Source organism: Egretta garzetta, unplaced genomic scaffold (genome assembly GCF_000687185.1).
Source record: "Egretta garzetta isolate BGI_Z169 unplaced genomic scaffold, ASM68718v1 scaffold156, whole genome shotgun sequence".
Taxonomy (NCBI): domain Eukaryota; kingdom Metazoa; phylum Chordata; class Aves; order Pelecaniformes; family Ardeidae; genus Egretta; species Egretta garzetta.
This window is the reverse complement of record NW_009260125.1, coordinates 2,217,933-2,243,075: the sequence shown is the minus strand read 5'-3', so window position 1 is coordinate 2,243,075 and position 25,143 is coordinate 2,217,933. Positions and strand designations below refer to the sequence as shown.

Sequence of the window (25,143 nt, the reverse complement as noted above, 5' to 3'; positions counted from 1 at the left end):
CTGCTGGCTGCCAGGCTGCAGGGTCGGCGCTGCCGGGTAGAAGTTTCGGTGTGTTTCCCTCTGGGGCGTTGCAACTTGAGGTGACTGCGGATGATGAGGTCTGTATGGCGATCCCAGCTGCTGCGAGTGAGGCTTTGGCGAAAGGTAACCGTGCTGCACAGGCGCGTGAGGGGTAGAGGGCTTCGGAGGATTTTCCACGTGAGGCGAAGGGGGGCAATGCAGCTTCAAAGGTGCGGAAGGCAACTTCTGTGAATGTGAGAGTTGCTCAGCAGAACTGCGCAGATGCGGTTGAGATGGATGATTTTTTGAAAGTGCTTGGACGTTGTTTGTCAGCTGTTTTTGTTGCAGCTCGGGTTTTGGGTGATTCGCGCTCTCGGCCTCAGGTGCATTGGCTGCAGCTTCCCAGTGCGAATCGGGTTTTGTGGGCGTTTTCCCAAGTGACTGCGTTGAAACGACAGGACTCGGTGAGGAGGGCTAGAACGAAAGGAAGTCGGTCAGTGCCAACCTTCAAAACGCTCAACTACGCGCGCGTCGGAACGAGCGCAGCTGCTCGGAATATTGCTCTCTCCCCCTGATGCTGAAAAGAAGCGTTGAGGCACAGGATATGTATCTGGTGTAAGCTTTCCACTGTTGTGGTTTTTCTTAAACCGAGCACGGTGCTATTTTTAGCAAGCGTGCATCAATCACTCCTGAGAGCGAAGGGCTAGCGAGTGTATTTTAAAGCAGTAACAGAAACGCGGCCCATCGGGTCAAAGTCAGAATCTGTTATTTTTTCAAGTTTTAGATTTCTGAGTCTGAAAGAAATAACTCCAGACAAGACCATTTACAAAAATCAAGCCATTTTTAGAGCGATTTAACAGTTGAAAACTGGCCCGGTGCAAGCAACCAGACCAAACACTACAGCCTGAATCACTTCACGTAACGCTGCACAGGCAGCTACCCAACACCCTCCTCCAGATGGGCGCCCCCGCCGACACCCGGCGCCAGACCCTGCCACGGCAAGAGCCATCTCCTGTTAGGGCGCAGGTAGGTCGATCGCGTTACTGCTGTCAGTTCCGGCCGCCGGTTCTTCAGCATTCAACCTGCCGAACCGCGGCGACAGCGAATCCACTGACACAATCTCTTCTGTGTCTACAGAATGCAAGACCATATATAAATAGGTACAGCTACCGACAGAACAGAACATAAAGCAGCTTTTTTAGCGCGTATGGACTTCCGGCAGTACTCTCACCAATGGTTACCTACGTTAAACTACTGCACAGACAGGTTACACACATACACGCTCATCTAAGCCGTAGTTTAACGAGACTTAACGTTTTTTAAGATAAATCAGAGATGTGTATTCATACGTGTGTTACACAACATGCGCAAACGCATATGCCCCTGCATATGCTGTGCATTACCTTGCTTGCTTTTGACGGACTCTTACAAGTCTTTTGTGAAGCATCTGGGGACGGACATTCAGAAGTAGGCTCTAGGCTTTCAGGATCAGGTTCTACAGACATAAAGCAGAGAGAAGTATGAAACTGGGAAAATCAAATCTCTTGCAGAGGTCACTAAGCACTCTATAGTTGACTTTAAAAGAGCTATTACAGTTGTTGTAAGACTATGCAATATGTCAAGTGTCATACAAGGTCATCTGCTTACTGACCTTCCATAAATTCAGTGAAAGAAGGGACCTTAAGCTGCAACTGGGAAATGAGATTTGAATGAGATGAAGGTGGAGACTGAACATGAGACGGTGAGCATGGCCTACAGGGTGATTCTCCCCCTACAGATGAAGCAGACCCAAACACAATATTAGAACGAGTACGGGCTACCATGGGGGAACTGGTTCAATTCATCTACCTTCAGTGTGATAAATCAACTCACCGCTGTCCTTGTCTTTCCTATGATCACTGAGAAGTAAAGCTCGCTGATAACTTCGTTCTCTCACTTGTTCCACAGAGGTCGATGCAGTCCTGGAGGAGAGAAGCACATTTTAAATTGAAGAGGACGTACTCCCATAGACCACATTTAGGACAATTGTATATGCAAATACTGGGTCAGAGAAAGTTTAGAGTGTTGACTGCTCGCAAGAGCCAAATAACTGGTTGTACATAAGGAATGTGATTGGTTAAGTAGTTTGTATCTATTTTCTTCCACTTTAAATATACCCATTTCCTGCAACTGTGTTGCATCATGAGAACTGACAATTCCTCTTAATATGGAAACAACACCTGCAGATGCGTGGCTTCTTTTTTTCTAAACAGTTGGAAAAATCAAAAACTACGTTTCAAAAAATAAAGCTTGCAGGTACAGCTTCGTATTCGCCACTTGCAGAAAAATGTCTTCTTCCAAAGCTGTAGTCTTTTCATTCAGTTTTTTGTTAATTTTTTAAAGAATTTGCTCTTTAATGGTGGATCCGTAGTCGTAAATACTGCACAAGCACACCTCTGTTTAAGCTTCTACATCTAACTTGCCAGACAGAGGGTAAGCAATGACAGTCCTATCTTCCCTCGTATCATCAATTACATTGATCAAGAACAATATAAACGACAGCACCCTACCAAACTTTCTTCATTCAGGCATTTTAGGCACATTTCGGGCACACTGTTGTACTAAAATAAGTATCGGTACTGCCTGCAGGATTACTGCAAAAACTTACTAACGAATTCTTCCCTGTTTAGCTCGTTTTCCACATTGTTTGCTTGCAACGCAGTACACTTGTTTCTGCACAGTGAACTTAAGAGCCCCTTTTCAGCAGAACTCTGAAGACTGCGCTTATGTTCTCCCTTCAACTGCACCTACAAAATCCTTCTATTCTGGAACAGCTGGAGCATCTGAGCAGGAAGATGTTCAACTCAGCCCGTGTTCACCCCCAACACTGTTAGGCCTGGGCTACAGCGCAAAGAACATCTGCAGGGTTTATTTTATGCTAGTAAGCTTTTGGAGACAGCGTTGTCACAGCTGACCATCTACCTTAAGGCTACCAGAAATATAGTGGAAAGCATTGCACAACATTTATACATACTGAATTCACCCTGTCTCGTCCCCCTTCACACTGCATCTCTCCCCAGGATTTTTGGTTGTGGGGAGTATCTGGCCTGGCACCCAACAGAGCCCAGGCAGGCAGGGGAACCATTTAACAATGACAAAGAACAACATGAGCATCCCCACAGGGGCTCTACCGGAGCAGACGGAATCGTTAGGCAGGCTGCGTGCAGCCCTGCACGCTGCAACAGCAAACACCACGAACACACTCCAGCCAAATCACTGACAAACAAACTTCCTGATGTCTTCTAGAAGCTTTTGCTATCAGTACAGATTATTCTCCTGCCCCACCCTTCTTCCCTACGCTACTTATGGGAAAAGTTTTGAGATTTAAGATGAAACATATTCTCCTTGGCTCACAGATGAAGTGGTGGAGATACAAGGACGTGAGTGCAGAGACAAGATCATGCTGGGAATCGGACTCCAATCTCTCTCCGTCCTACTGCTGCTCCCTCCTCCGCACACCTTAGCGAGCGCGCAGCCCAACCTGTGCGATGGAGGAAGGAGCACGCCTACTCCCTGATGCCATTTTCTACAGATTTACAACTGTACTTTACCCACGCAGTTTTATAATCTACAGAACTAGGCAAGTTGTCTTGCTCAAACCAATACCTATTTCGTTCTTAGAAAATAAAAAAGCAAAGCAGAATGAAAATAAGTTAACCAGTGTCTTATGGGTAATTTTTCATATATTCTAATCTTTTTGAGGTATCTGCCTTATTTCTGAGGAACAAGGTCAGACAACTCCTTACTAATCTGAAAGAAGGGCTTCCAATCAGTAATCTGCAACTGTACCCTTATCAACAGAAACTAAATTTCAAATAGAAATTACTTAGAACTAAGTAAATAATTCTTCAGTGCTTTAGTCCTACAGTTTTGTGGCTTACCACTGAACTTCTGGTTCACTCTTCTCACTGGAGGAAGATTCTTTAACTGCACAGTTGTTGCCAATGTCTTCTGGAGCTGCATTATAAACAGTGGTCGGCAGTGGTAAAGGTAGGCTTGCAGCGTTATCAGTTTGCTCCCCATTCTCACCACTGTTGTTATATCCATCGTTAGCACCGTTGTTACTACTTGTATTTCCTCCACCAGCAGCATGAGGAGATACAGTAACCAGGGGAAAGTTTTCTGGTTTTGAGCCGCTTTTTCTAGCTTCTCGTTGTCTCTTACGGTATTCTAATAAGGATACCTATGGAGAAAACAAAAAAAACACCAAAACAAACTTTAGAAGGGAAGTTTACTAGTTTCCTGACATTTCTGATTAAATGTATTCCTTCAGTAAGACATACCATTTACTTGGTTCTAAAAGAAAACGGGATAGATTAATTGAAGATACTTCACCACACCTGCAGTACTGAGCAAATGAGGTGAATTTACAGAGTACTGAGCACCTAATGACTGTAAGGACAGCGTAAGGAAAAGCTTCTGCCAAGAGAAGGAACTATGCATTTTGCCTCAGGGAAGAAGCGGAAGATGGTGCACATCAGCAAAAGACTGGCTGCTGAAGTCCTACTGTTGGTTGAAGCTATGAGGGACTTTACAGTCCTTGCTGGAACGGCAGCATTAGTAAGAGTACATGGATACAGGAAAGCTAATTTCAAGAGATGTCACATCCTGCTCTCAGTCCGACTCCCTCATAAGGAAAATCCACCACACTTCTGCTTCACGCCACTGCATATATCAAAGGATTCTCTAAGCTCTTCATACATTTTTCTTAACATAGAATTTGCAACTTAAAGTTTCTCTTCCCCGTTTATTTTGAATTTGTGTCTCTCAGACTGCTTAAGAATATGTTTTAATGCTAAATTCCAAGTGAAGTTTATAATCAAAACTGATGACACATGAAGGGAAAAGTGGTTTCTACTTTATATGTATGTATATAAAAATCACTACACAGAAGCTTCTATAGAACACAGTTTAAAATGTAAGTTATCTTCAGTGAGAAAAGTAAATTTTAAAATGTTTTCACCATGTAGCTCTAGGATTTGAAGCAGAAAGCTGAAATACTGACCTTCAGACCTACTTTATTCAGTAAGGAAACTAGTTTGGTGGAGATAACATTTAATGCCTTTTTATCTTTTCTTTTAGTTATCAGCAACCTACTCTGAACCATACAGCATCCAAAACAAGAAAATGCTGTGCAATAATGAAAACATTCGCGTTTAACTGGCTTAGCCCTCAATAGAAGCAGACATTCATTTCTACAGAGAGAGAGAAACCAAGGCAGCCTGCTTTGTTTGTTTTAGTTCTATCTGTCAGGGTAAGAACAGTTAAAATATTTGATTTTTCATAAAATAAAGTTTAGGTTAAGAACTGATCTTGCTTTCAAACAATTTACGTTATTTCCACATCACATGACTGGGATCCCTTGAAGGATATTGCTTTAAAGAAAGCTTAAGCATTAAAAGTGTATGAAATCTCTGCAGTGCAGCTATGACATACAGGACTGTATTGAAATGTGATGACCTTGTACAACGGTGAGGCAAAATAGAGGAGCAAATGCCCACAGAAATGCTGAAATACGGGAAAACCTCCTTTAACAACTGCCTAAGGACATACGTGTCTTATGCAATCCTAAGGAGAGGCTTCTATTGTTCTACGAAATTCCTGAATTCTCACCTTCTCCTTAGGTAAGACTCCCCCCTCTCCTTTTACACTGTAAAAGGTTGCTTTTTTTGTGTGTCCTTGGGAAGCCTAAACCCCATTCTTTCAGGGGTACAGCTACAATTTTCTCTGGTTGTTTCTTCAAACCGTGACTTTTAGACAGGAATCCTGGGGGGGGCTGCCAGGGGGAAGCCACACCTTTTTTCATTTAGGGTTTAGCATAGCATAAGCCCTCTGCAGTTAATAACCTGGAAGAACCCTTGTCAGCAAGTGGTGGGGGTGGGGGTGTTACTGAAGCACTAAGTGTTACTGGGTTTTAAAAAGAAAGAAATTTAACCATCAGACAATGGTTTTTTCGGCTTTGCCAAAACAGCAGGGCTTACAGGAACGCACATGGGATATATGAGATTCCCAGGGCCAGGACCAGGTGAGAACAGCTCCTACTATCTTGCTTCAGCTATGCCTCAGTTTGAAGCAAAGTAAACAAAAATCCAGTTCTGATGGAGAACCTCTGAAGGAAGAATTGAGTGCTCCCTAGGAGGGTGGCCCCAGCGCCCAGGGGAGCAAGAGTGTACGTACAAGGGGGTGCAATGGGACCAAAAAATCAGAACCCCATTGTGCATGCAAGCACACATACAGAATATGCCCCCACCCCCCTGACCATTACTTCTTTACACTACAAGAAAAATGACTACAGCCTGTTATAAGACAGAAGGCTGAGCTGCTGCATTGGAGACTGTTGCCTTCCACGTCTGCCATCCTTTCCGCACGGAGCAAAGGGAGCCTAACCTGACAGCACAGTGCAATCAAGAGGCAGTTATGCAGGGTAACTTCCAATTCTGGTTGGTTGCCCACGACCACACAACTTACCTACAACAACTGTTTCATGAGAGCAGCAAACTTAGACTGTGCTTATTTTTCAAACACAGTATTTTATAAAAAAAAAAAAAAAAAAAAATTTAAGCCAAGAAAAAGATTTCTTAGAACTAAGGATTTCTGTGTAGCTCTAACAGTGAAACCAAGATACCTTAAGTACATAAAAATCAGAATTTTAACATCTCAGTGTCATAAATCTGTTCCACTAATCTGCAACAAATGTTCACAGTATATGATCTCTATGATGCTAGTATATATTCCGTGTAATAGAATATTGTAATACTTTGTGGCATAACTAACCATTTTCAAACCCCCAAAACTATTATTTATTAAGCCATTCATTTAAGACTCATAAAATAAATGTGAATTTTTATCTATTACTTCAAAAAAATAAATGTACTAATGGGTGTATGCATTGATTTTCATTATTTCCCCTGAGTAATGTCTAATCTAAAAATGAGCCATCAGTTGTTTTTTTTATTATATTATGGCTCTTTCTGTTCTAGAAGTATCATGAGCAGACTGTAAGACAGACCAACAGATTCTTAAAATTACAACCTTTTTCTTTTGTGGAGGATTCTGGGGTGTGCAGTTTCCATCCATCAAGTTGTCGTTATTGACAGTCCTTCCAAAGCCAGATGCAATTCCATCTTCTGAAGTACAAAAAACAGATGCTTCCATGAACATGCCTCTAGCATCGTCTTGAATCAGGCACTTTGACTCGCTTATTCTGAATCCACCTCCTACCTCCAACTGATGTGAAGGGGTCAAGTCCCTCAAATTAGAATTCATTGAGAAATTTACACCTGTCCTGTCGGGACTTTTTACCCAGGAAGAATAAATTGTGCCCCGTCCACAATGAGCAGTTTCTAATTGGCTGTTTGAATCAGTCCTATCATGTGCGGGGGCTTCCAGGTTTTTATGCAGTGCACTTTGCTCAATTACTTCGAGTCCCAGCTGGAGGTCTGACACAGATTCCATTTCTCCAGTGCACTGCCGTGTGACATCAGTCCTATTCCTTGGACTGGAATATCCAATAGTCTTTATTTCTTGCAGGCCCATTTCTGTCAGGTTGGAATTTCTGAAAGAATTCAGTGCTAGAATCGATGCTCTGTCATATCCCTGCATGAAGAAAAAGCATGTCAACTATATTTCCATACTGCAACAAAACTGCAACTATTCTGACAAATCAGTTGTGCCTTTAAGAGAGATTAAAGACCTTCCAGTACCATGAATTTACCTATTTTTAGGAGCCAGTTCTATTGCCAGACGCTTATTTCTACTATTGCCATGCATTAGGTAAAAGCATTTTAGTAAAATGCACATTAACCAAAGCCAAAATAAACTTTAAATGCCAGGTTTTATTTATGACTGGCAGAGGAAGGGGAGGAGCTTCAATAGGAGCAAGTCCCTGGCTAAGCAGTTATAAAGCACTTGCTTCAATTCAAGACAAAAGGGATCCTGGGGGGGGAAGAAAAAAGGAAAAAAAGAAAAAAGATAAAAACCCTTTCCAAGACACTTTAGAAATTTAAGACAGTATTAAACCCAGTATTCTGTAGAGGGAAAAAATGTTCGTAAGTTACTGAAACTAACTTTTGTACTTCTTAAAACTGTATTAACCATACAAAACCCAGCACATATCCATGGCTAGAAATATCTTTTCTAAACCAACATGTTTTAAAGTTTTCATGAAACCTTTTAAGATTATTTGTGTTACAAAGCAAAAGTGCCTAAGTAAAACCTGTCTTTTTGTGTCAGATAAACATTAAAATATTCAATTACAGTAGTTTAGAAGTAATTGTTAAATTCGGATGGCAGTATGATTGTATGAAATTTTTTGTGTATTTCAACATTTGTTAAGATTCTGACCTAAAAAAAGAAAGATATACATACATGTGTGTAACTCCCAGGGGAAAGCATTTGGATCACTCCTTTACAGGACTCGCCAGAAGCCAAAGTCTCCCTTAATATAACCTGCTAAACTTTTTTATTGTTACTTATTTTTACCTATTCCTTTTGGGTGCTACTAAGTTTACAGTTCAACACCTTTATGCAAATTGTGTTATCACACCAAATTCTGAGCTCCATATCTGGTCCCTGTGGGCGTTCTCCTCCTGTTCCAGAGTCACGCTGCACTCTAGAGCCTGGCCACTGGCCTCAGCCCCGCTGCAGGACACATCCGCCCCCCCGGGCTGGGAGCACCAGGGCATGTGCCCACAGCACTTGCTGCACCTGAACTAATCCACCTAAACCCATTTATTACCTTTCTCCTCCATGCCCCGACTCTCATCATAATTAGGCTCAACAAAAACAGTTAAGAGACACTGGTAACAAGGAGAAATGTTAATTTAAATCTAACTACAGTCTGAAAAGCACAAGTGGTTTTCCTGTTCTTATCCCTAAATTGCAGCAGTTGCTCCTTCCCATGACAGCCATGAAGATTTTTAAGTGATACAGAAAAAGAGGAGAGAGAAACCAGTTTAAAATAAAAAATGAAAATAGGTAAACTGGAAACATACAATAATAAGCAAGTAAAACTTGCAGGGAATCCACCCATTACATTTGAGGAAACTTTCAATGGCTGGTGAAAAACATTTACTATGAACAGTGCAGCCATGCAGGTGCAGTCAAGATACCAATTGCAGTTTCCGGCAAATGTCCTTACCTCTTGACTGTAAGCTCGCCTTTTTATTTCTGGGGAACTGTCAGGTGAGGAAATATTCTAAATAAATAAGAAGAAATCACAAGTCAATTTCTTTTTTAGCTGGAGAAACACAGAACACCCCCTTGTAGCAGGAGCACAAATACTGACTTACACTAGAACGTCTAAACACATTCTCTGAACACACTGAAATTCATTATAAATCTCACCTCAAAGTGCATGGTATTTCCATGTATACATGGAGTTACAGGAGTAACTGGTGAATATATGGGTTTGTAACCATTTCTACAAGCTTCATCTTCTGTTTTTACCCTAGGAGGAGTAGCAAACACGGATGGCTCGGAGGCAGTGATGTCAGCATGAGTTGGTGTGGCATAGGGAGAAGGAGTAGGTGTGGAGGTTTCTGAGAATGCAGACTCCAACAGCTGATACAGTCTTCGTTTTTTCAGTGGTGTGGTTAGATCTGTGTGTTAAAATCAGAAAAAAGCTTGAAGAGACCTAGACATAGTAACCACTTAACGTTGTTTAAATATTTGATGTAATGAAATTATGAACTACACATTAAAAAATTAGTAAGATTACAAAATTGAAAGATGAGCTCTTAACAGCCTACAGACTTCCTGAAAAAATAAACTCGTAACAGCCTACAGATGTATCTGTAACTGAAATTTGTGTGCTAGGATGATGGGAAGAACTGTCTTATGTTTCCAGAAATGGAAAAGTCAACTTCTATGCGTTTTTAAAACTGTTTAGCTAAAAGGTGGAAATTCCAAGTTCAGGACTGTACACAGGAATCATCTTAAATGCTCCACATACTTAGGGAACTGTGTTTAGTTTTTAGCATGTTCCCATTTTGTATTATGCCTAAATATTACGCAGCTTTTCCCCTGTCTGCAACACAGGCCTGCTGACTTTAAAAGGTATTCTGAATATATTTAACAGCATGGAAAATGAATTTATAATCTAGCCTCTTCATATTAAAAAACATTTTTTTTAGTAAACATTTGGTTTACTGTAAACACTGTGAGATATGGTGGTTTCTTATCTAGTATCAATTACACTTTAAATGGGGAAAAAAGCCCAACCATTGTGCAAGTAAACACTTCTTTCAAAGAAATTATTACAAAACAGTGCAAATACCCCTGGAATTTTCATCACTTTAAAAAGCACCATCTTCCACATTTAACTACTTTGATGTAGCTCTTATGTAGAGTATTAGTAAAAGCTTCACCTGTTAAGGAACAGCTGTCATTCAGTAATAAAGGACTTTTGTTTTCACCATTGATGGCTGGACTTCTAGATCTCTCTTGCGATGGTGAATTAAATCTATCAATTGTTGAATTTTCTTCTTCCAAAGCCTGCTTCAACCAACGCTGTAACAAAACAAGTTCAAATCAGTGACTTAACAGTTTAACGATGAACACTTCAAAAATGCATTACACAGGACAGAATTGGTTTGCCAACCAGCTTTTTTCTGCCTGAGTTCATGCTAGCAAACAAAGACTTATTTTTAATTAACATGGGCTGGGGAACCATAATGAAGGGAAGCATTACCTTCTTACAAGAGCCAGTAATGTTTTCCACAGGTTCTTTTTTCCTCCTCTTTTCTGAAAGGAATGGTGAAGTAAAACGAATATAGTGCTTTGGAGTTGAATATACATGTGGACTGTAAGTGAGACCTGGTAAAGAATTCAGTTGAGTAGCCAGAACTTCAGGGTCGGTAGTTATGCGTAGAGGCCTTTCTGATAGACTGTCTGTAGGCTTCCCTGTTTTATCACTCTTTTCACTTAACCATTCACTGACCAAGTGCTGAACAGAGAGAAAAGAAAAATTAGTGTTTTATGAGTTTTTATCAGTGGCTTTTAGAAATTTTTTAGTCTAATTATTCACCTAGTCAACTGTTACACAAACCAGAAAACAGCTAGTTTCCAGGCTGCAAGTTTAAGGATACCAGGGCAAGAATGAGGACAGCTTTAGTGAAATAATGGGGACAGCAGATGGAATCTGTACAGATTTGCTCTACATAACAAAGTTTTGGGGGTTTTGCTTTTTGGTTTTGGGGGATTTTTTTTTCTTTTTTTTTGTAAACTAACATTTAGTTCTTTTGTATTTAATTCTCACTGAATGTGCTACACAAATGCACAGATCAACTGTATTTATGATGTGAATTTACTAACAGAATTCCAAGACAAATTTTAAACTTGTGCCTGAACACCTAAGCTGAGGGAAAACAGTGTAACGTTAATAGAACAAGTTAAGCAAACTCCTCAGATTTCTGTACTGTCAGGACTGTGCTTCAGTCAGAGCATCAGGCAGATGCCTTGAACATTCTTCACTACTGTAGCTGTATTAAATTACAACACATTTACCAACACTGACACTTACACTTGTCAAAAAAGGGTATTCTTTCCTAGCTAGTTCAGCATTTTAAAAAAACATGCTAGTGGCTTTTAGTTCCCATTAACAGAGAAACTAACCTCCTAAATTTTAACAATGGTTCAACAAAGTTAAGGGCATGCAAAATAGGACATTAAATATTATGAATATGATATTAAGGCTTTAACATGGATTATCATAATGCATTTAATTTTAAGTTGCTCATCTTTTACAAATGCATTTGTATTTATCAATTCATTTTTAAAGCAGGACTTTCTCCTCGCTTAAGTGTATTCTGGGTACAAGGAGACATTTCACAGACATTTATCCTTAATACTATGAGACAGCAAAAAAGTGCAGTAAAATTCAGACTTCTCAGATGTCTTCCTTTTTTGGTATGCAACACGCAAAAAAGGAAGAAAGATACTAGTCTCTGACAGGAATTTAATAGTGACGCAATAAGCAGTGCTACAGGATGACTCAGGTGCCTTTTGAAAAAAAAAAGCTAAGTATGTTTGGGGGTTTAAGATAAAACAATCTTGAAATTGTTATTGTTCATTTGACAAGAAGATTCAACCTCTGACTTCTTCCCCCTTCCCCTCCACCAAATAAATTTTTCAGAACTTGTAAAGCGAGCTGAAAAAAGTCACTTTTTAATGCAGTCTGTAGAATTTTAAACCAGAAAGTTTTACTGCTTTACTCACATTTGCAGATTTAAGATTTTTTCAAATGTCTTTAAATATTGTGGCATTTCTTCAAGCATTTTGTAATGCAGTCCAATAAAAAAAAACAAAACAAAACAAAACTCTAAAGAGAGTAAAGAATCTTCCCTCCGAACACGCACATAAATTTTGAGTGTTTAAATCCATTCACTTCAGCAGACATCTCAGAAGTACTAGAAGTTAATGATTTCCTTTGAGATATTCTGTTTGCTACCATTAAGATACCTTCTAAAGCATATGATGAACAGAGGATGGAAAGGCAACTTTTTCTTTCCTCCCCCTGCTTTAAATTAACAGCTTTAATTAAGTTTTGGTTATGTGTATATTTCAGTCCATTTAGAAACTACTTCCCCCAGAAAACATTTGTTCCAAAACTGTTCTGAAAGATGTATTTTGGAAGTCTCTTAAAATCCAAAATAACTTCTACCAACAGATGTTACACATACCTTTTTTAACCTCTTAATTTATTACCAGTAAGTGGCTACGTAATGGTGATTTTTAAAGAAATGAGTCAACATTTTTTTTTAAAAAAAAAAATCTATATATAGTTGCATACTGATACAGCAGTCTAAAATTTTTTAAAACTCTGTTGAAGACCATCCTCTTCTCCCCATCCCTGAAGAGACATACCTTCTTCGTTTTAGGATACTTAGTAGGGCATTTATTAAGTGCTGGAGCTTCTGTTTCAGTAACCATTTCTGTAACGACAGTTTCTGTTTCAGGCTCAGCTACCAGTGCAGCATTCTCAGTTTCATTTTGTTGTGAGGTTACTTCCACGTCAGGAGAAGATGGCTGGATATCTGAACACATGCTGACAGTTCTGTGTCGTCTACGTTGTTGTCCAATGTGAGTTCTACTTCGTGAGAAGCTTTTTCTCTGTTTAGCTCTATTAACTTTGGCTGGGGTAGGCTTGGTGGCAGTTTCTTCTTTTGCTTGTTCCTGATACAAAATAGAAGTCTAGTAAACAGATCCCATGCACATATAAAGCTACCTATCTCTCTTAAAACAAAAACTCAATTCCGCCTTCCTTTACAGGTCCCAAAAGCCTCTAATCTCATTTTTGTTGTTAGAAATAAAATACTTCAGAGATAATACTTCTAACCTTCTTCCAGGCAGACATCATAATTTCTGTATTTTCTTCCCAAGTACCTGATACATCACTGGCAGAGTATTCACACACACCAGTCACTGGTCAGATCACCACGGATTTGTGTAAGAACTGCCATACCACATTCATTCATCCATAAGCTAGACATCAGCTGCTTCCATCATGATGTCTTTCACTTCAATAATTTTTTTGTAATTTATAGTTTACTAAGTGTTTAGCATTCTCACAAAAGGTACTTAACAGCATGCTGACAGATACTATGCAGGGAAACAGCCTATACTGAGAATTTGTAGGAATATTTGCAAGGTAAGAAGCATACTAGCATCCAGCAACAACAGAGTTAAGAAATTGTCTATGAAACATTAAGTACCACCTGCAAGAACCCAGGACAAAGTATGCCTTAATAATTCCTTTCCTTTAAAATAGAGGGAAGGATTATAATCTGTTCCTGAATAACCCACTAAAGAAGCAAGTTGTTCTCCACTGGTTACAGAGGGTGCCTAAGGAAAGCTGCCTCCTGTGGCTGAAGTAAGCATCAGTAAACACCTCCCATCCTGAACTTCAAAGAGACACTGAATTAATACAGCTGGGGGGTGTGTGTGCACATTTACATAAACTAATTGAACTGAAATTCCTTATAAACGAGTTCTATACATATTTACTTGAAAAAAAAAATCAGGAGCTAACGTAGTACAATGTCATAGAACTACATAGGTTTTGGTCAAACATATTTTTAGTTCAGAGGGGTAAAAGAAAAAAAAAAAAAAGTATTTCATAATTTCATACATCTTAAAAGTGCAGCTTGACATCCAAAGCAATAAAATATGCTATGTTGAAAGCTAGCTTTAAAAAAGTACCAGATAGCTACCTGGATAAATTCAGCATCATTGAGAATCTGTGCTTCCTTGCATTCTGCTTTAACCTCAGTTTTTGCTGTGCTGATTCTTTCCAAAGCCTGTTCTCTTCTTTTTTCTCTTTTTTCTAGTCTGGCAAAAGCTTGCAGGATAGCTTCCATTTTCCGTTCTTCTCTTGTCTGATAGATTTAATAATAATAATAATAATGATCAAGTTTCAGTCATAATCTTTCACATACATAAATACATAAACACTTTTTTTTTTTTTAAGTACTTCAGAATACCATCACTATGTGTTGACATGCAGATCAATTTCAGCGAAAGCTCAGAGGAAAGGGAGATGTTACAATGACTGCAATTGTTACAGAAGAAAGGCTTGCATTCATACTAACCCTGACAAACAAGAAGAGGATCCTGCTTTGGATTTAAAAACTTGATAAAAATAGTGATTTACTAGTAAATCACTGGCCTATTAGCAAAAAAAGAACACATAGCCCTGGAGCCACTTACTTGCATGTATAGCATTTAAAAACAATGGAACACTAATGACCAGAAAGACATGAAATACTAATACATGTATGAAACAATGGAAAGCTCCATTATCACCTGACCCAATTTTCCAAGTGTCACAGACTACATCAAAACATACAATCACCATCCAAGAATCACTATTTCAAAATAAGATAACATTAAGTCACACAGAGAAGCTAATTTTTCTGTCTATCTGTAATTCAGGTCCCAGTGCTGTACAGAGGCATATCTCTTCATCTGCACAGAGCTCTAATTAAGACAATAGAGGGGTGGCAGAACTGGGGACTTCTATTACAAACTTTAAAAAAAAAAAAAAAAAGCTTGCAGCTCAACACTGCATTGATAGCAACAATGTGTTTATATCAAAGGAAGAATACCCGCAAATATATTGCTCATGTGAGTGAATGAGGAACCCAGTTTTGGTTTGCCACCGAATCTGCCTCTGTTTGCTTAGTAAAATACAGGCAAAGTTGCAGTTATTTGCAATGCTTATAATGGAGCTGCAGTAATAATTACAACTTTTAACTATTCCAGCACCTCTGCTGTAACTAGGTTTCACAGAGAGCTTTGTTTCAGTAAGAATACAAGTGTAAAGTGCCCCCCACCACCAAAAAAGCCAGCACACCCTCTGGAGCAAAACTAATACATCCAACAGTGTTTGATAGGAATCATTCCTAAAAAGCAGAATACACTGTTGTATGTTAATATTAGAGCTCATGCTGTCGTTCTTCAGATTTCATATTAAAACATACATTTTGCTTGAGCAGATTTTCCTTTCTGATGTCTAATCAACCCAAGTCTCATCAATTTTGCTACTGATGGAGTTGTAGAACATACTGACCAAAAGGAATGTATACCCCATCCCCCTTTATTTTTTTTTTTTAAGGTCCAGGCAGATGCAAACAGTTTTGGTGCCACCTTGAACTCCACTTATCAGAAGTGAGCACAAACAATAAAATGAAAGTTCCGAGTATTAGTATTTCATCATACAACTTGGCCAAGATTTTGATTTCACTAGTAATTTCAAGTATTTCACATTTTGAATGCCTAACAAGAAAAGGACATCTTAAAAGGCCATTTTTCGTGACACCGTTCTACCAACCTCTGAAAATTAGGATTTCTGAGGCTTTGTAAGTTGGAAACTCAAAAAAAAAAAAAAAAATATCAGACAGGCAAAAATCCCGACTCCAGATACTATCTATAAAATAGCCATTACAAAGAATATGCAATAATAAAGAGTGAAGAAAATAAAATCTAGATGATTTCTACAATGTCTTTTTGTAAAGGCAATAGAAAATCATGTATGTTTGAAGATAAAAGCAGATTTTTGTTAGAAAGCAATGATCAAGCCAGATGAAGTGCTCTCAAATAGCAAGCCTTGCATTTTAAGTTGACGTTCACATAAGGATCTGACTTCACATATATTCAGATTCTACAAGCCTACAAAAAGGCAGCAATTAGCATGGGAAGAGCAAGTGTCACTAAGCCTTAGTGACAACTTTAGGCAGCTACTTGCTTCCCAACTTACCATCTTCCTTTTCCTTTCTGCAATCTGCTCCTCTGATTCCATTTCTACTTCATTGCTAATGGGAGTTTTTTCTTCTATATCATCAATAAAATCTGGCTCCTGCAAGACGGAAATGACTGCTTTACAGAAGCTCTACTACTCTTGCAAACTAGGGAAAACTAAGAGCTACACAGAACTAAGAATCCTCAGATCGCTACATCAAAAGTAACCAAGCCAATAAATCAAGACAAAAATGTAAAACCCCCTAATATCCACTTGTACCTTTGTATAAACCTGTAAATATCATCACCTGACTAGGTCTTTTCCATTCTTAGCTTATACATATCTGTATATTTTTTTCATTAGCATACTAAGCTTACTGAAATTTTGGGGTTCCAACCCCACCCCCCAACACCCACCCCCCAAAAAACATCAGAATTAAGCCTCCAAACCAATATAAACTTTTGGGCACTAACACTGGCCACTGATCTAGCTACTTTATAATCAGTTAAAGAATTAGGAGCTGTACATTACACACCCATAAAAAAAAAAGCATTAGTTTTAGTGAAACAGAGTGAATGTCAAAGGAGATGTTAACAGACAATTACAGAGAATATACTTCTGAGTGTGACAAACCTCTATTAAGTCACATTTCCATTTAAACTCTCACTATAGAATTAATGACAGTGCCACACCATAGAAAAACACAAGAGTTAGCTAACTAATAATATTTTCGGGGGGGTTTTTGGGAGGGAGGGGAACCCCAAACAAAAAAACCCATGGAACAGCAACTTTGAAAAAGAGTTAAGTGTTCATTAGTCCTATATGCAATTTCACTTTCACATAAAGGACTAGACAAAGGGTTTTTTAACTTTTGTTTTAAAATTACATTTACATTTTCCCATATGCATTCTGTATTTCACCCCAGGAAAAAAAAAAGCTATTAATTGGCTGGCTTCTATGTTCAGATACGTATTTCAACAACTTTCTTCTTCTCAATTCCTACTGTTTCAAGTTCAGTTTTGGAAAAAAAAGATACACATTCTCCTGTGACTGTTCAATATAAGCACTGTATATTATGTTAAAAAGCTCAGGAGAAAGTTCCAAATACCAGCTATCACTTGTTAAAAACAAAACACAAACAAAAAAAATCACTTAAGATAAAAAAGTTTGTGTTGCCCCTAGAGATCATAACTTGTAAGTCACATGCCGTGCCTTCTGGACTTCCAAGCACTTTGAAGCTGTTTAGCTACTGAAACCCCAGAACAATTTGATCATCTTATGAAAATTGGGGACCAATATGCTAATTTTTCACCCTACTTCCTTCACTCCTAAGTGATGTTAAAAGATTAAGAACTTGGAAATGGCTCCCTCCCAGAGTAATTCCTTTCTCTCTGCTCCTAAATTATCATCAAAACCCATCATGTAAGATGATCCCCCAAAAGAAAGAAAAGATAGGAAGACATTTTTTTATGATGAGGGTGGTGAAACACTGGAACTGATTGCCCAGAAAGGTGGTGGAGGCCCCACCCTGGAAACATTCAAGGCCAGGTTGGATGGGGCTCTGAGCAGTCTGATCCAGTTGAAGATGTCCCTGCTCACTGCAGGGGGGTTGGACTAGATGACATTCAAAGGTTCCTTCCAACCCAAACTACTCTATGATTAAGGAAAACTGAAAATAGTATAAAAAATTCTAAACAACTTATCCATTATTAAGATTTTTGATAAATCTCCATATCCCTTTTCAGTGACTTGTTAAAATTCCTTTAGTAGCTACAAAAGGAGAGTAAGTAATTGTGTTTAAAAGCTTTTCTTTCTGATCATCTTTGTGTCAATACCTGATTATTAGAAATGGACAGCCTGAGGGGAGAGAGCTTCCTCTGTTTATTTTCTGCGATTTTCATTTTGGTGGCTGCTCCTTCACAGTCCAATGTGATGTTCTGGTTTTGAGTCTCCTTTTCTCTTGAGACATCTTTCTCTTTCTTTCCCTTTTTCCTTCTGGTTTCATATCCAGTATTGATGTTTTCTGTAGGCTCAGAACGTCTGAGAACTGGACATTCAGGATTTTCTTTGAGGCAAGCACAATCCACTTTGTATTTACTAGAAGTAATTAAATGCAAGAATGCATATTTTGATTAGGCTGTACAGCAATAAGACTTTTCAATACTAAATCACACAAGCTGATTCATTTCACATTAAACATCTGCTATGAGGCAAACCAATCATATTAAAAGCCGCTAACTCAGGTTTTCACCAAGATATACAACATTGCTACAATTCAAAAATCTCATCTACTGGTTAACAGAATTTGCTTAAAGGACAGAAGACATCTAAAACCTCAATATATCTGGGTGGAAATAAAACCACCACATTAAAGAAATTAACAGATGCATGGGAGGAGAGTTCTTGCTTTATGCAAAGACAGTAGACACAGAATGAGCACACTGGAAAGAATTAAAGAGTCACTTTGCCCAATTTTAACTTCCACTTGGATACATAGGAACTGTAAACACATTCAACTCACACAGGCTGTCAGCTGCAGGTGCTAAACACAAAAACTACATGCTTTTAAAAGAGTAAATAATAAAACCTAAAAAACCTATTAACCAGGCAATTTCTCAGGTTGCCTTCACGTGAGGGATGTAAAAGTACTCTACAACACTTAACAGTGCAAGGTATCTCAAGCTAGTCTGAACCCAAGTTGATTAAAACAGGTAGTACACTATGGACATAACTAGTTCAGGTCCAGAAGTAGTGAAGGCACATTACTGCACCCAAGCTGACTTATAAGCAGACCACAGAAAAGTGTATTACCTTGGTGTAGCAAGACGTGAAACAGTTGGACTGCTTCTGGACCTGACCAAGGGCACATACAGAAAGAGGCTCCTCAATGCTTCAATTTCCAATGTCAGTATTAGCCTAGATGTTCCTGCACAATGTACCTACACCCTAGAACATTTCCTACTACCCAAGAGAAATCATTACTATATTATATCACTCAAAGGCCTTATTTTGCCATCAGATTTCAAAGAGGTGTTTGAATAACAGTTCCTACGTAACTGAGTGGAACTTAAGTGATTATTTCCTTTGCCATTTCAAAACGATGCTTACAGATAATGGCAACAGCTTATCAGACCTTTCCCCAGTTCATCAAAGGAGCAGCAATTGTAGTCAGGAAAATGTGTAATAGGTTATAGAATCTAAGGCACTAAGTATTCAGTGTATTTGAACATTCTTAATCACACATTAAACAAACATGATTTGTAACTAAATTCCACAGACACTCTCTTCCTGAAGTTATACTACAGAGGCACTCTGAAATAAATGGGGCATTATCGAGTAGAGCTAATTTTCTTCCCTCTACTCTCCAGACACTATGGGACACCTATATATGATAAATTTTTATAGTACATCTTTATTCATATTCATCTAGGCTTGTATCTTTTCCACATCATTTATAAGTAATTGCAACATTGCTGAAATTAGCAACATATGTGCAGTAATAAAAACACAGAAGAAACCCTGCCCACACACACACTATTCCTTATAAATACAATGCTTAAGGAGCCCTATGTTATTAAAGCATGCAAGAAAGTGACTCATAAAAACAAAGTCATTCTGAATCGCAACATAACTTAATAATCATTAGATGTACAGCATGCTGAAATACTTACCAATTTCCATAATCAAAATCAAATGCTATAGTAATCTCTGCTCCCTTTGAAATATTATGGATGGAGTAAATATAAAGATGAATTGTTCCATCTTCAATTACATGTCTCACCTATATTCAAGAGAACATTATTATATTATCATGAATTACTTTGGGTTTTCTTTTTTTTAAAAAAAGTAGCTGTATAGAAGTTGTAGGGATTACTCAAATTATCAGTTGTAAAACTCAAGGAGAAAGGGACTTCTAAGTAAATAAAACTTAATTTAACATCACATATATGCTCACCTCCGCATTTGGTGTACATGAACGCCTGATGAATCGAGCTTCATTTCCAAAAGTCCTTGCATCAACACACATTTCTAGCCCATGGAATTTGGAATAAAACAAAACAAATGGGTATGGCCTGAAAAAGATACAGGAAAACCAGAGTTTTATCACTTTTATATATGTTAAGTATCACTTATTTTTCACATTAGATAGCTCTGTAACATGTGTGTTTGGCATGATACACCAAATTTGTGGGTTAATCTGAGAATGACACATTTGTATTCAAGCTTCATTATTCTAATTGGTATGTTCTTCAAATGTATTCTCAGAATACCATAAGTTTGAGTTACAGCCCTGAATGTAATTGTTCTGATTAGGATCTAAAGTGAGGAACAGTAACAGGGAAGCACTAGACATGGAAGACACAAATTAAAGATTCTTCATCTTTCTTAAACTTTTCTTATGGCAGGTCCAAAATGAAACTTGGGTAGAAATTTAGGTGCCTCATAGAATCATATTGAAAAATGGAATAAAACAACAAGGGAGCATTAAGTGCTTTGCCAAGACATGCGTTAAATTCTGCTATTACAAGTGCCAGGGAACCTATCTTTACTGAGCAAAAGCTCCACGTTCTCTCCCACAGGCTTCTTGCAATTTCCCAGGTAGGTGTGTCTGTGCAGTTAATGGCAGCACTTTTCAGTCATCCACAGGAAGAAGGAAGTGGTCACGCATTGCTCAGTAACTTAATCAACTAAATTCTGGCAGTAAAAAGGCCCCACGTTGACCTGTGTCCAATTCTGTTCTTGGCCTGAAAGGACTTAAATCTATTTCTCTCACAAAAGAGAATGTCTTTGCCATTACCTTCCAAATTATTTTAGTGTGGTAGAACCTGCCAATCTGTGGTTAAAGGTCCACAACTACCCAACTGAAAATGCAGGAATCCCATAACCAAGGAAGAGCAAAGAAAAAGGAAACTAACTCCTGAGCAGATCTGTAAGGATATCCAGAAAAGAAGGGGGAGACCAGATTCCAACTGCAATTATTTTTAATCAGACAACAGTGAAATGCAAGACACTGCTGGTAACTAAGATCCACTTGTACTTGAGGCAAGAGTTTGACAAAACAGCATTTTAAAAGTTACTTTATTAAAACATTTGGAATAAACAAACCTTTTAAAGAAATATCCATTAGCTTCAAATTGTTCTCTCAGCATGAACTTTCCTCTGTATTCAATAATAAGTGCATCAGGAGGCAAGTCTTTGGCAGCTTTTAGAATTTTCTTGTTTTTTTGCACGTAACTCTATAAAGACATAAGTTCATTTATGAAGTATCTTTTTCTACCATTTTTCCATTACTATTAACAGCAGATTATACTTTCACAACTATGAAACAATTCTATATGAACTAAAAACCCCCTTCTTTTTGCAATCGAGTCTCCAGACTGATTTGATCAAAAGTGTCCTGTTCCCCTACCAATGCAACTAGTTATGAAATTGATTTAAGGAATGCTTTAGCCCTACTCCTCCAGTACATGGCTAAAACCCAACAATATTCACGTTCTCACAATTCAAGTACTATATCCCTCAGTGCACTTAACTCTCACCACTACTAGGACAAATGGCTGCACTGATTTGCATAACACTTCCAAAAGGCTTCAGTTCCTTCAAACAAAACATGCAAACATAAAAAGGACGTTCATGATACATTCAAGAAAACAGAACAGGAAAATAACAAAACAGTAAGAAGAGTCCTGAGAGAGTTTCCAAATTTCTTATTTTTGTATCTTTAGATGGAAGGATGGCTTTTAATTAAAAACCAATACATACCCTGACAATTAGTGAACTCACACCTCTCATAACTGCCATCGCCAATCAAAAAGGAAGTAGCCTCTATGTAGGCAAAAGGCTCTGTAAGCAGGGATATTCCTCTAAGGAGGGTGCCCCATATGCCATGATGGTCTTTGAGGAAAAGAAGCAAAGATGCTTCCATTAATCTGCTACAGTAACCACTCCTCAGATTTCTGCTACAAAATGCTAATGTCTGTTACATGGCTTTGATTTTAGGCTAATTAACTGATGTTAAGGATAGAAAAAGACATTGCACAATTTCTTAATAAAATAGAAATTACACAATCACAAGAGTAAAAAATAAATCAGTATCAGAACATCACCTACCATCAGAAACATCCTTCATGAACTGGTAAATTAAATTCTATTCTACCTGAACACCAGACTTACCATATATTAAGAAAAGTGTGGACAATTAACATGTTGATATGCAAAGCAGAAAAAAAGATTCCAACTTCAACGCTTCTATCTACTCTAACCACTCCTGATACTCCTCACAGAGCAGAGAAACAGCAGTAGCAAAGTTTACTGCATTATGCCCACCATAAAACACAGTCTAAGGACAATCCAATGTTCAGGCTAAGGCTGGCACCTTTGTTATTTTTATGAGAACTGATATGCAAGTGTAAACATAATCAGGGGTGATACAGGATGTATGAAAATCAATTACAAATTCTGAAAAAGCTGTTAAAACTGACGCTTAGATCTGGTGAGACAAGATACAGAAAATGAATGTGAAGTCCCTTTTTTTTTTGTTAAAGGCATCTAAATGGATATCTTTGTCATGGCACAAAACCAGCATGCAGTAACACAACATGGCACAGCTCATTACCTCTACTGGAGGTTTGAAAATCAGATTGCTGGTGCTGACTTCTTTTTTGTCATTTCCATTGCCTAATCTCAGAGCTATTTTTTGTGCCTCCCTCTGGACACCCTCACTGTACTGGTTATTATTTGCTTCTTCATAACGATCCATCCATGCCTTGATTTTAGTTTCCCATCCAAAGTTTGAACTGTCAGTAGGATCAATCTCTGGAGCTGAGCCCTAAAAATTAAAGTAAGTGACCAGATATTACAAGGTAAGAAAGATAATAAAATAAAATAAAAAAAAAAGTCTGCAACAAGACACAAAATGAAGGGCAGAGATATGTCATTGATTTAAGGTGTTTTTCATTTTAGGAAGTCCAGTATAAAATTCTGCATTACTTAAAAGCATTTAGTTTAATTCAGTAGCATTACATTTGTCCTCTTATAAATTCTACAATTTCGTAAGTATCACTCAAGTTCGGGAATATAGTCCCTCTTCAATAGGGATTCTAGCTTTTAGTGGGATGAGAATGGAGACTGGCATTGTTTCCTCCCACAACTGCACTGCATCATGAATCTGTGAGGGCAGGAGTTGGAGAGTCAATCTCCCTTCCTACTCAACTTTTGTGAACATATCCAAATACAAACACCTCCACCTTCCACCCTATAACGCAGATTTGATTTTCCCCTTTCAACTTCAAGGGTCATGCTGTATCTTTTTTCCACTTCACATCTTACCAAACTTTACTAATTCTACACCTACCACATTAAGGTTGTGATGCAATGTTACAGGCTTTGCACAGGTCATTTTTCTCCCCTTATCTGCTCCTCACTAAACAATTTTCTTCTGCAGTGCTTCAGACCCTTTCACTTTTAAAGAAAGTGCCGTTGTACCTCCAGACCTCACAAGCAGCAGCCAGGCTGCAGCCAACCAATGCTCCTTACGGACAGCAGCAGCCAACCAATGCTCCCTTTTCTATCCACCTGAGCAGAGACACTATTAAACATTAATATAACAGCAAGTAGTTCAGCAATTCGATTTACCTGTTACCAATTAGATTTCTTTCGTGCATCAGGAGAACCACACACAAAAACAGCATTAAAAGAAGGTGCAACGCTAAGAAACCCATGAAAACACACAATGGAACCATACAAACACCATATTCAAAAAGCACAAAACAAGATTTTTTTTTTTCTCAATTCTGTCTTCACTATTGGCAAGTCACATCTTACACATCTGAAGTGTAAATTGAGTCCCACTTGGATTTATATATCAAGGATGAATAAACTATGAGAAATACCTAGTTTTAACACCATGTATATTTTTATCTCTCAGAAAATTTAAAGACTGCTGTAACATTTAAATCTTACAAGGCAGGCACCCTAACATGATTCATTAAACTGTGCCAGCACTCGTGAGTGGAGTCCCACCAGATGAATACATGGAGATATGACAGAACAAAATCACTACTTTAGCTTTCAAATGTAATATACCCATTTCATTTTTTTGCTGCTTAGAGCTATGAAAAGCTGGAGGTACTAAGTTCAAATGAGGAGTGCACTCAACTTCACTCTCCTGCATAGCACAAACAAGCCCTAATTCCTCCACTGGCTCTTGAAAACCAAGTATTCTCAGGACAGAAATTTACACTATACAATTTCCGTTAACTTTGCAGGACATAAAGATGTAATGCTCATACCTTAATTACTATGATGTGTATGTAGTACATTAGTTATCAACAGTATTTTAGTGCTTAATGTACAGCCTCTATTGCACTCTTGATGCTCTGTATTACTTCAGTAATGTACAATAAAGTTTAAAACACAGCACAAACAAAATCACATTACCTTTACTCGTGAAGATTTCCTGGATCCTTCTCGAAATGCCTGAAAAAAAAATAAATCAGGTATTTATATTCTTTGGAGGAAATACAAAATCTCTTAAGGAATTTAAAATCTATTAATAAATTGACAGCTTTTCAATGTGGACCATTCTCAATAAAACATGCAAGACAATGATACAGAACAAAGGACGACAAAATCTCCAGAAGGCAACAGTTTACATCTCACAAAATTTATCTTAAAAAAACCAATTCAGCATTCCAAGCTAAGTGCATACTGGATGTCAGAGCTAGTAGTCCAGGTACCCTTATCTTTCTCCCATAATACAAAGTGACTCTCTATAATTTCAGAATTCAAGGCAAAGTAACCGAGAAGTTAGTTACGGACACCCCGTATTTATCAGGTAAATCTGTAAATTGCCCACATCTTCACCA

The 25,143-nt window shown here is 38.3% G+C and overlaps 1 protein-coding gene across 1 annotated transcript in view; it reads right to left on the bottom strand.

Annotated features, from left to right (window-relative positions):
- The window catches only part of KMT2E (lysine methyltransferase 2E (inactive)), a 62,953-nt gene that overhangs the window by 3,120 nt on the left and 34,690 nt on the right, over positions 1-25,143 (bottom strand). The window contains exons 8-26 of the mRNA XM_035896872.1: positions 24,716-24,754; positions 22,893-23,105; positions 21,383-21,513; positions 20,232-20,349; positions 19,948-20,057; positions 18,112-18,373; positions 16,295-16,393; positions 14,250-14,414; positions 12,904-13,212; positions 10,730-10,984; positions 10,407-10,548; positions 9,385-9,638; positions 9,179-9,235; positions 7,072-7,635; positions 3,921-4,222; positions 1,873-1,961; positions 1,652-1,771; positions 1,404-1,495; positions 5-474 (exon numbers count right to left, since the gene is read on the bottom strand). Coding sequence (XP_035752765.1) covers positions 5-474; positions 1,404-1,495; positions 1,652-1,771; positions 1,873-1,961; positions 3,921-4,222; positions 7,072-7,635; positions 9,179-9,235; positions 9,385-9,638; positions 10,407-10,548; positions 10,730-10,984; positions 12,904-13,212; positions 14,250-14,414; positions 16,295-16,393; positions 18,112-18,373; positions 19,948-20,057; positions 20,232-20,349; positions 21,383-21,513; positions 22,893-23,105; positions 24,716-24,754 — 3,791 coding nt within the window. The remainder of the gene's footprint in view (positions 1-4; positions 475-1,403; positions 1,496-1,651; positions 1,772-1,872; positions 1,962-3,920; positions 4,223-7,071; positions 7,636-9,178; positions 9,236-9,384; positions 9,639-10,406; positions 10,549-10,729; positions 10,985-12,903; positions 13,213-14,249; positions 14,415-16,294; positions 16,394-18,111; positions 18,374-19,947; positions 20,058-20,231; positions 20,350-21,382; positions 21,514-22,892; positions 23,106-24,715; positions 24,755-25,143) is intronic.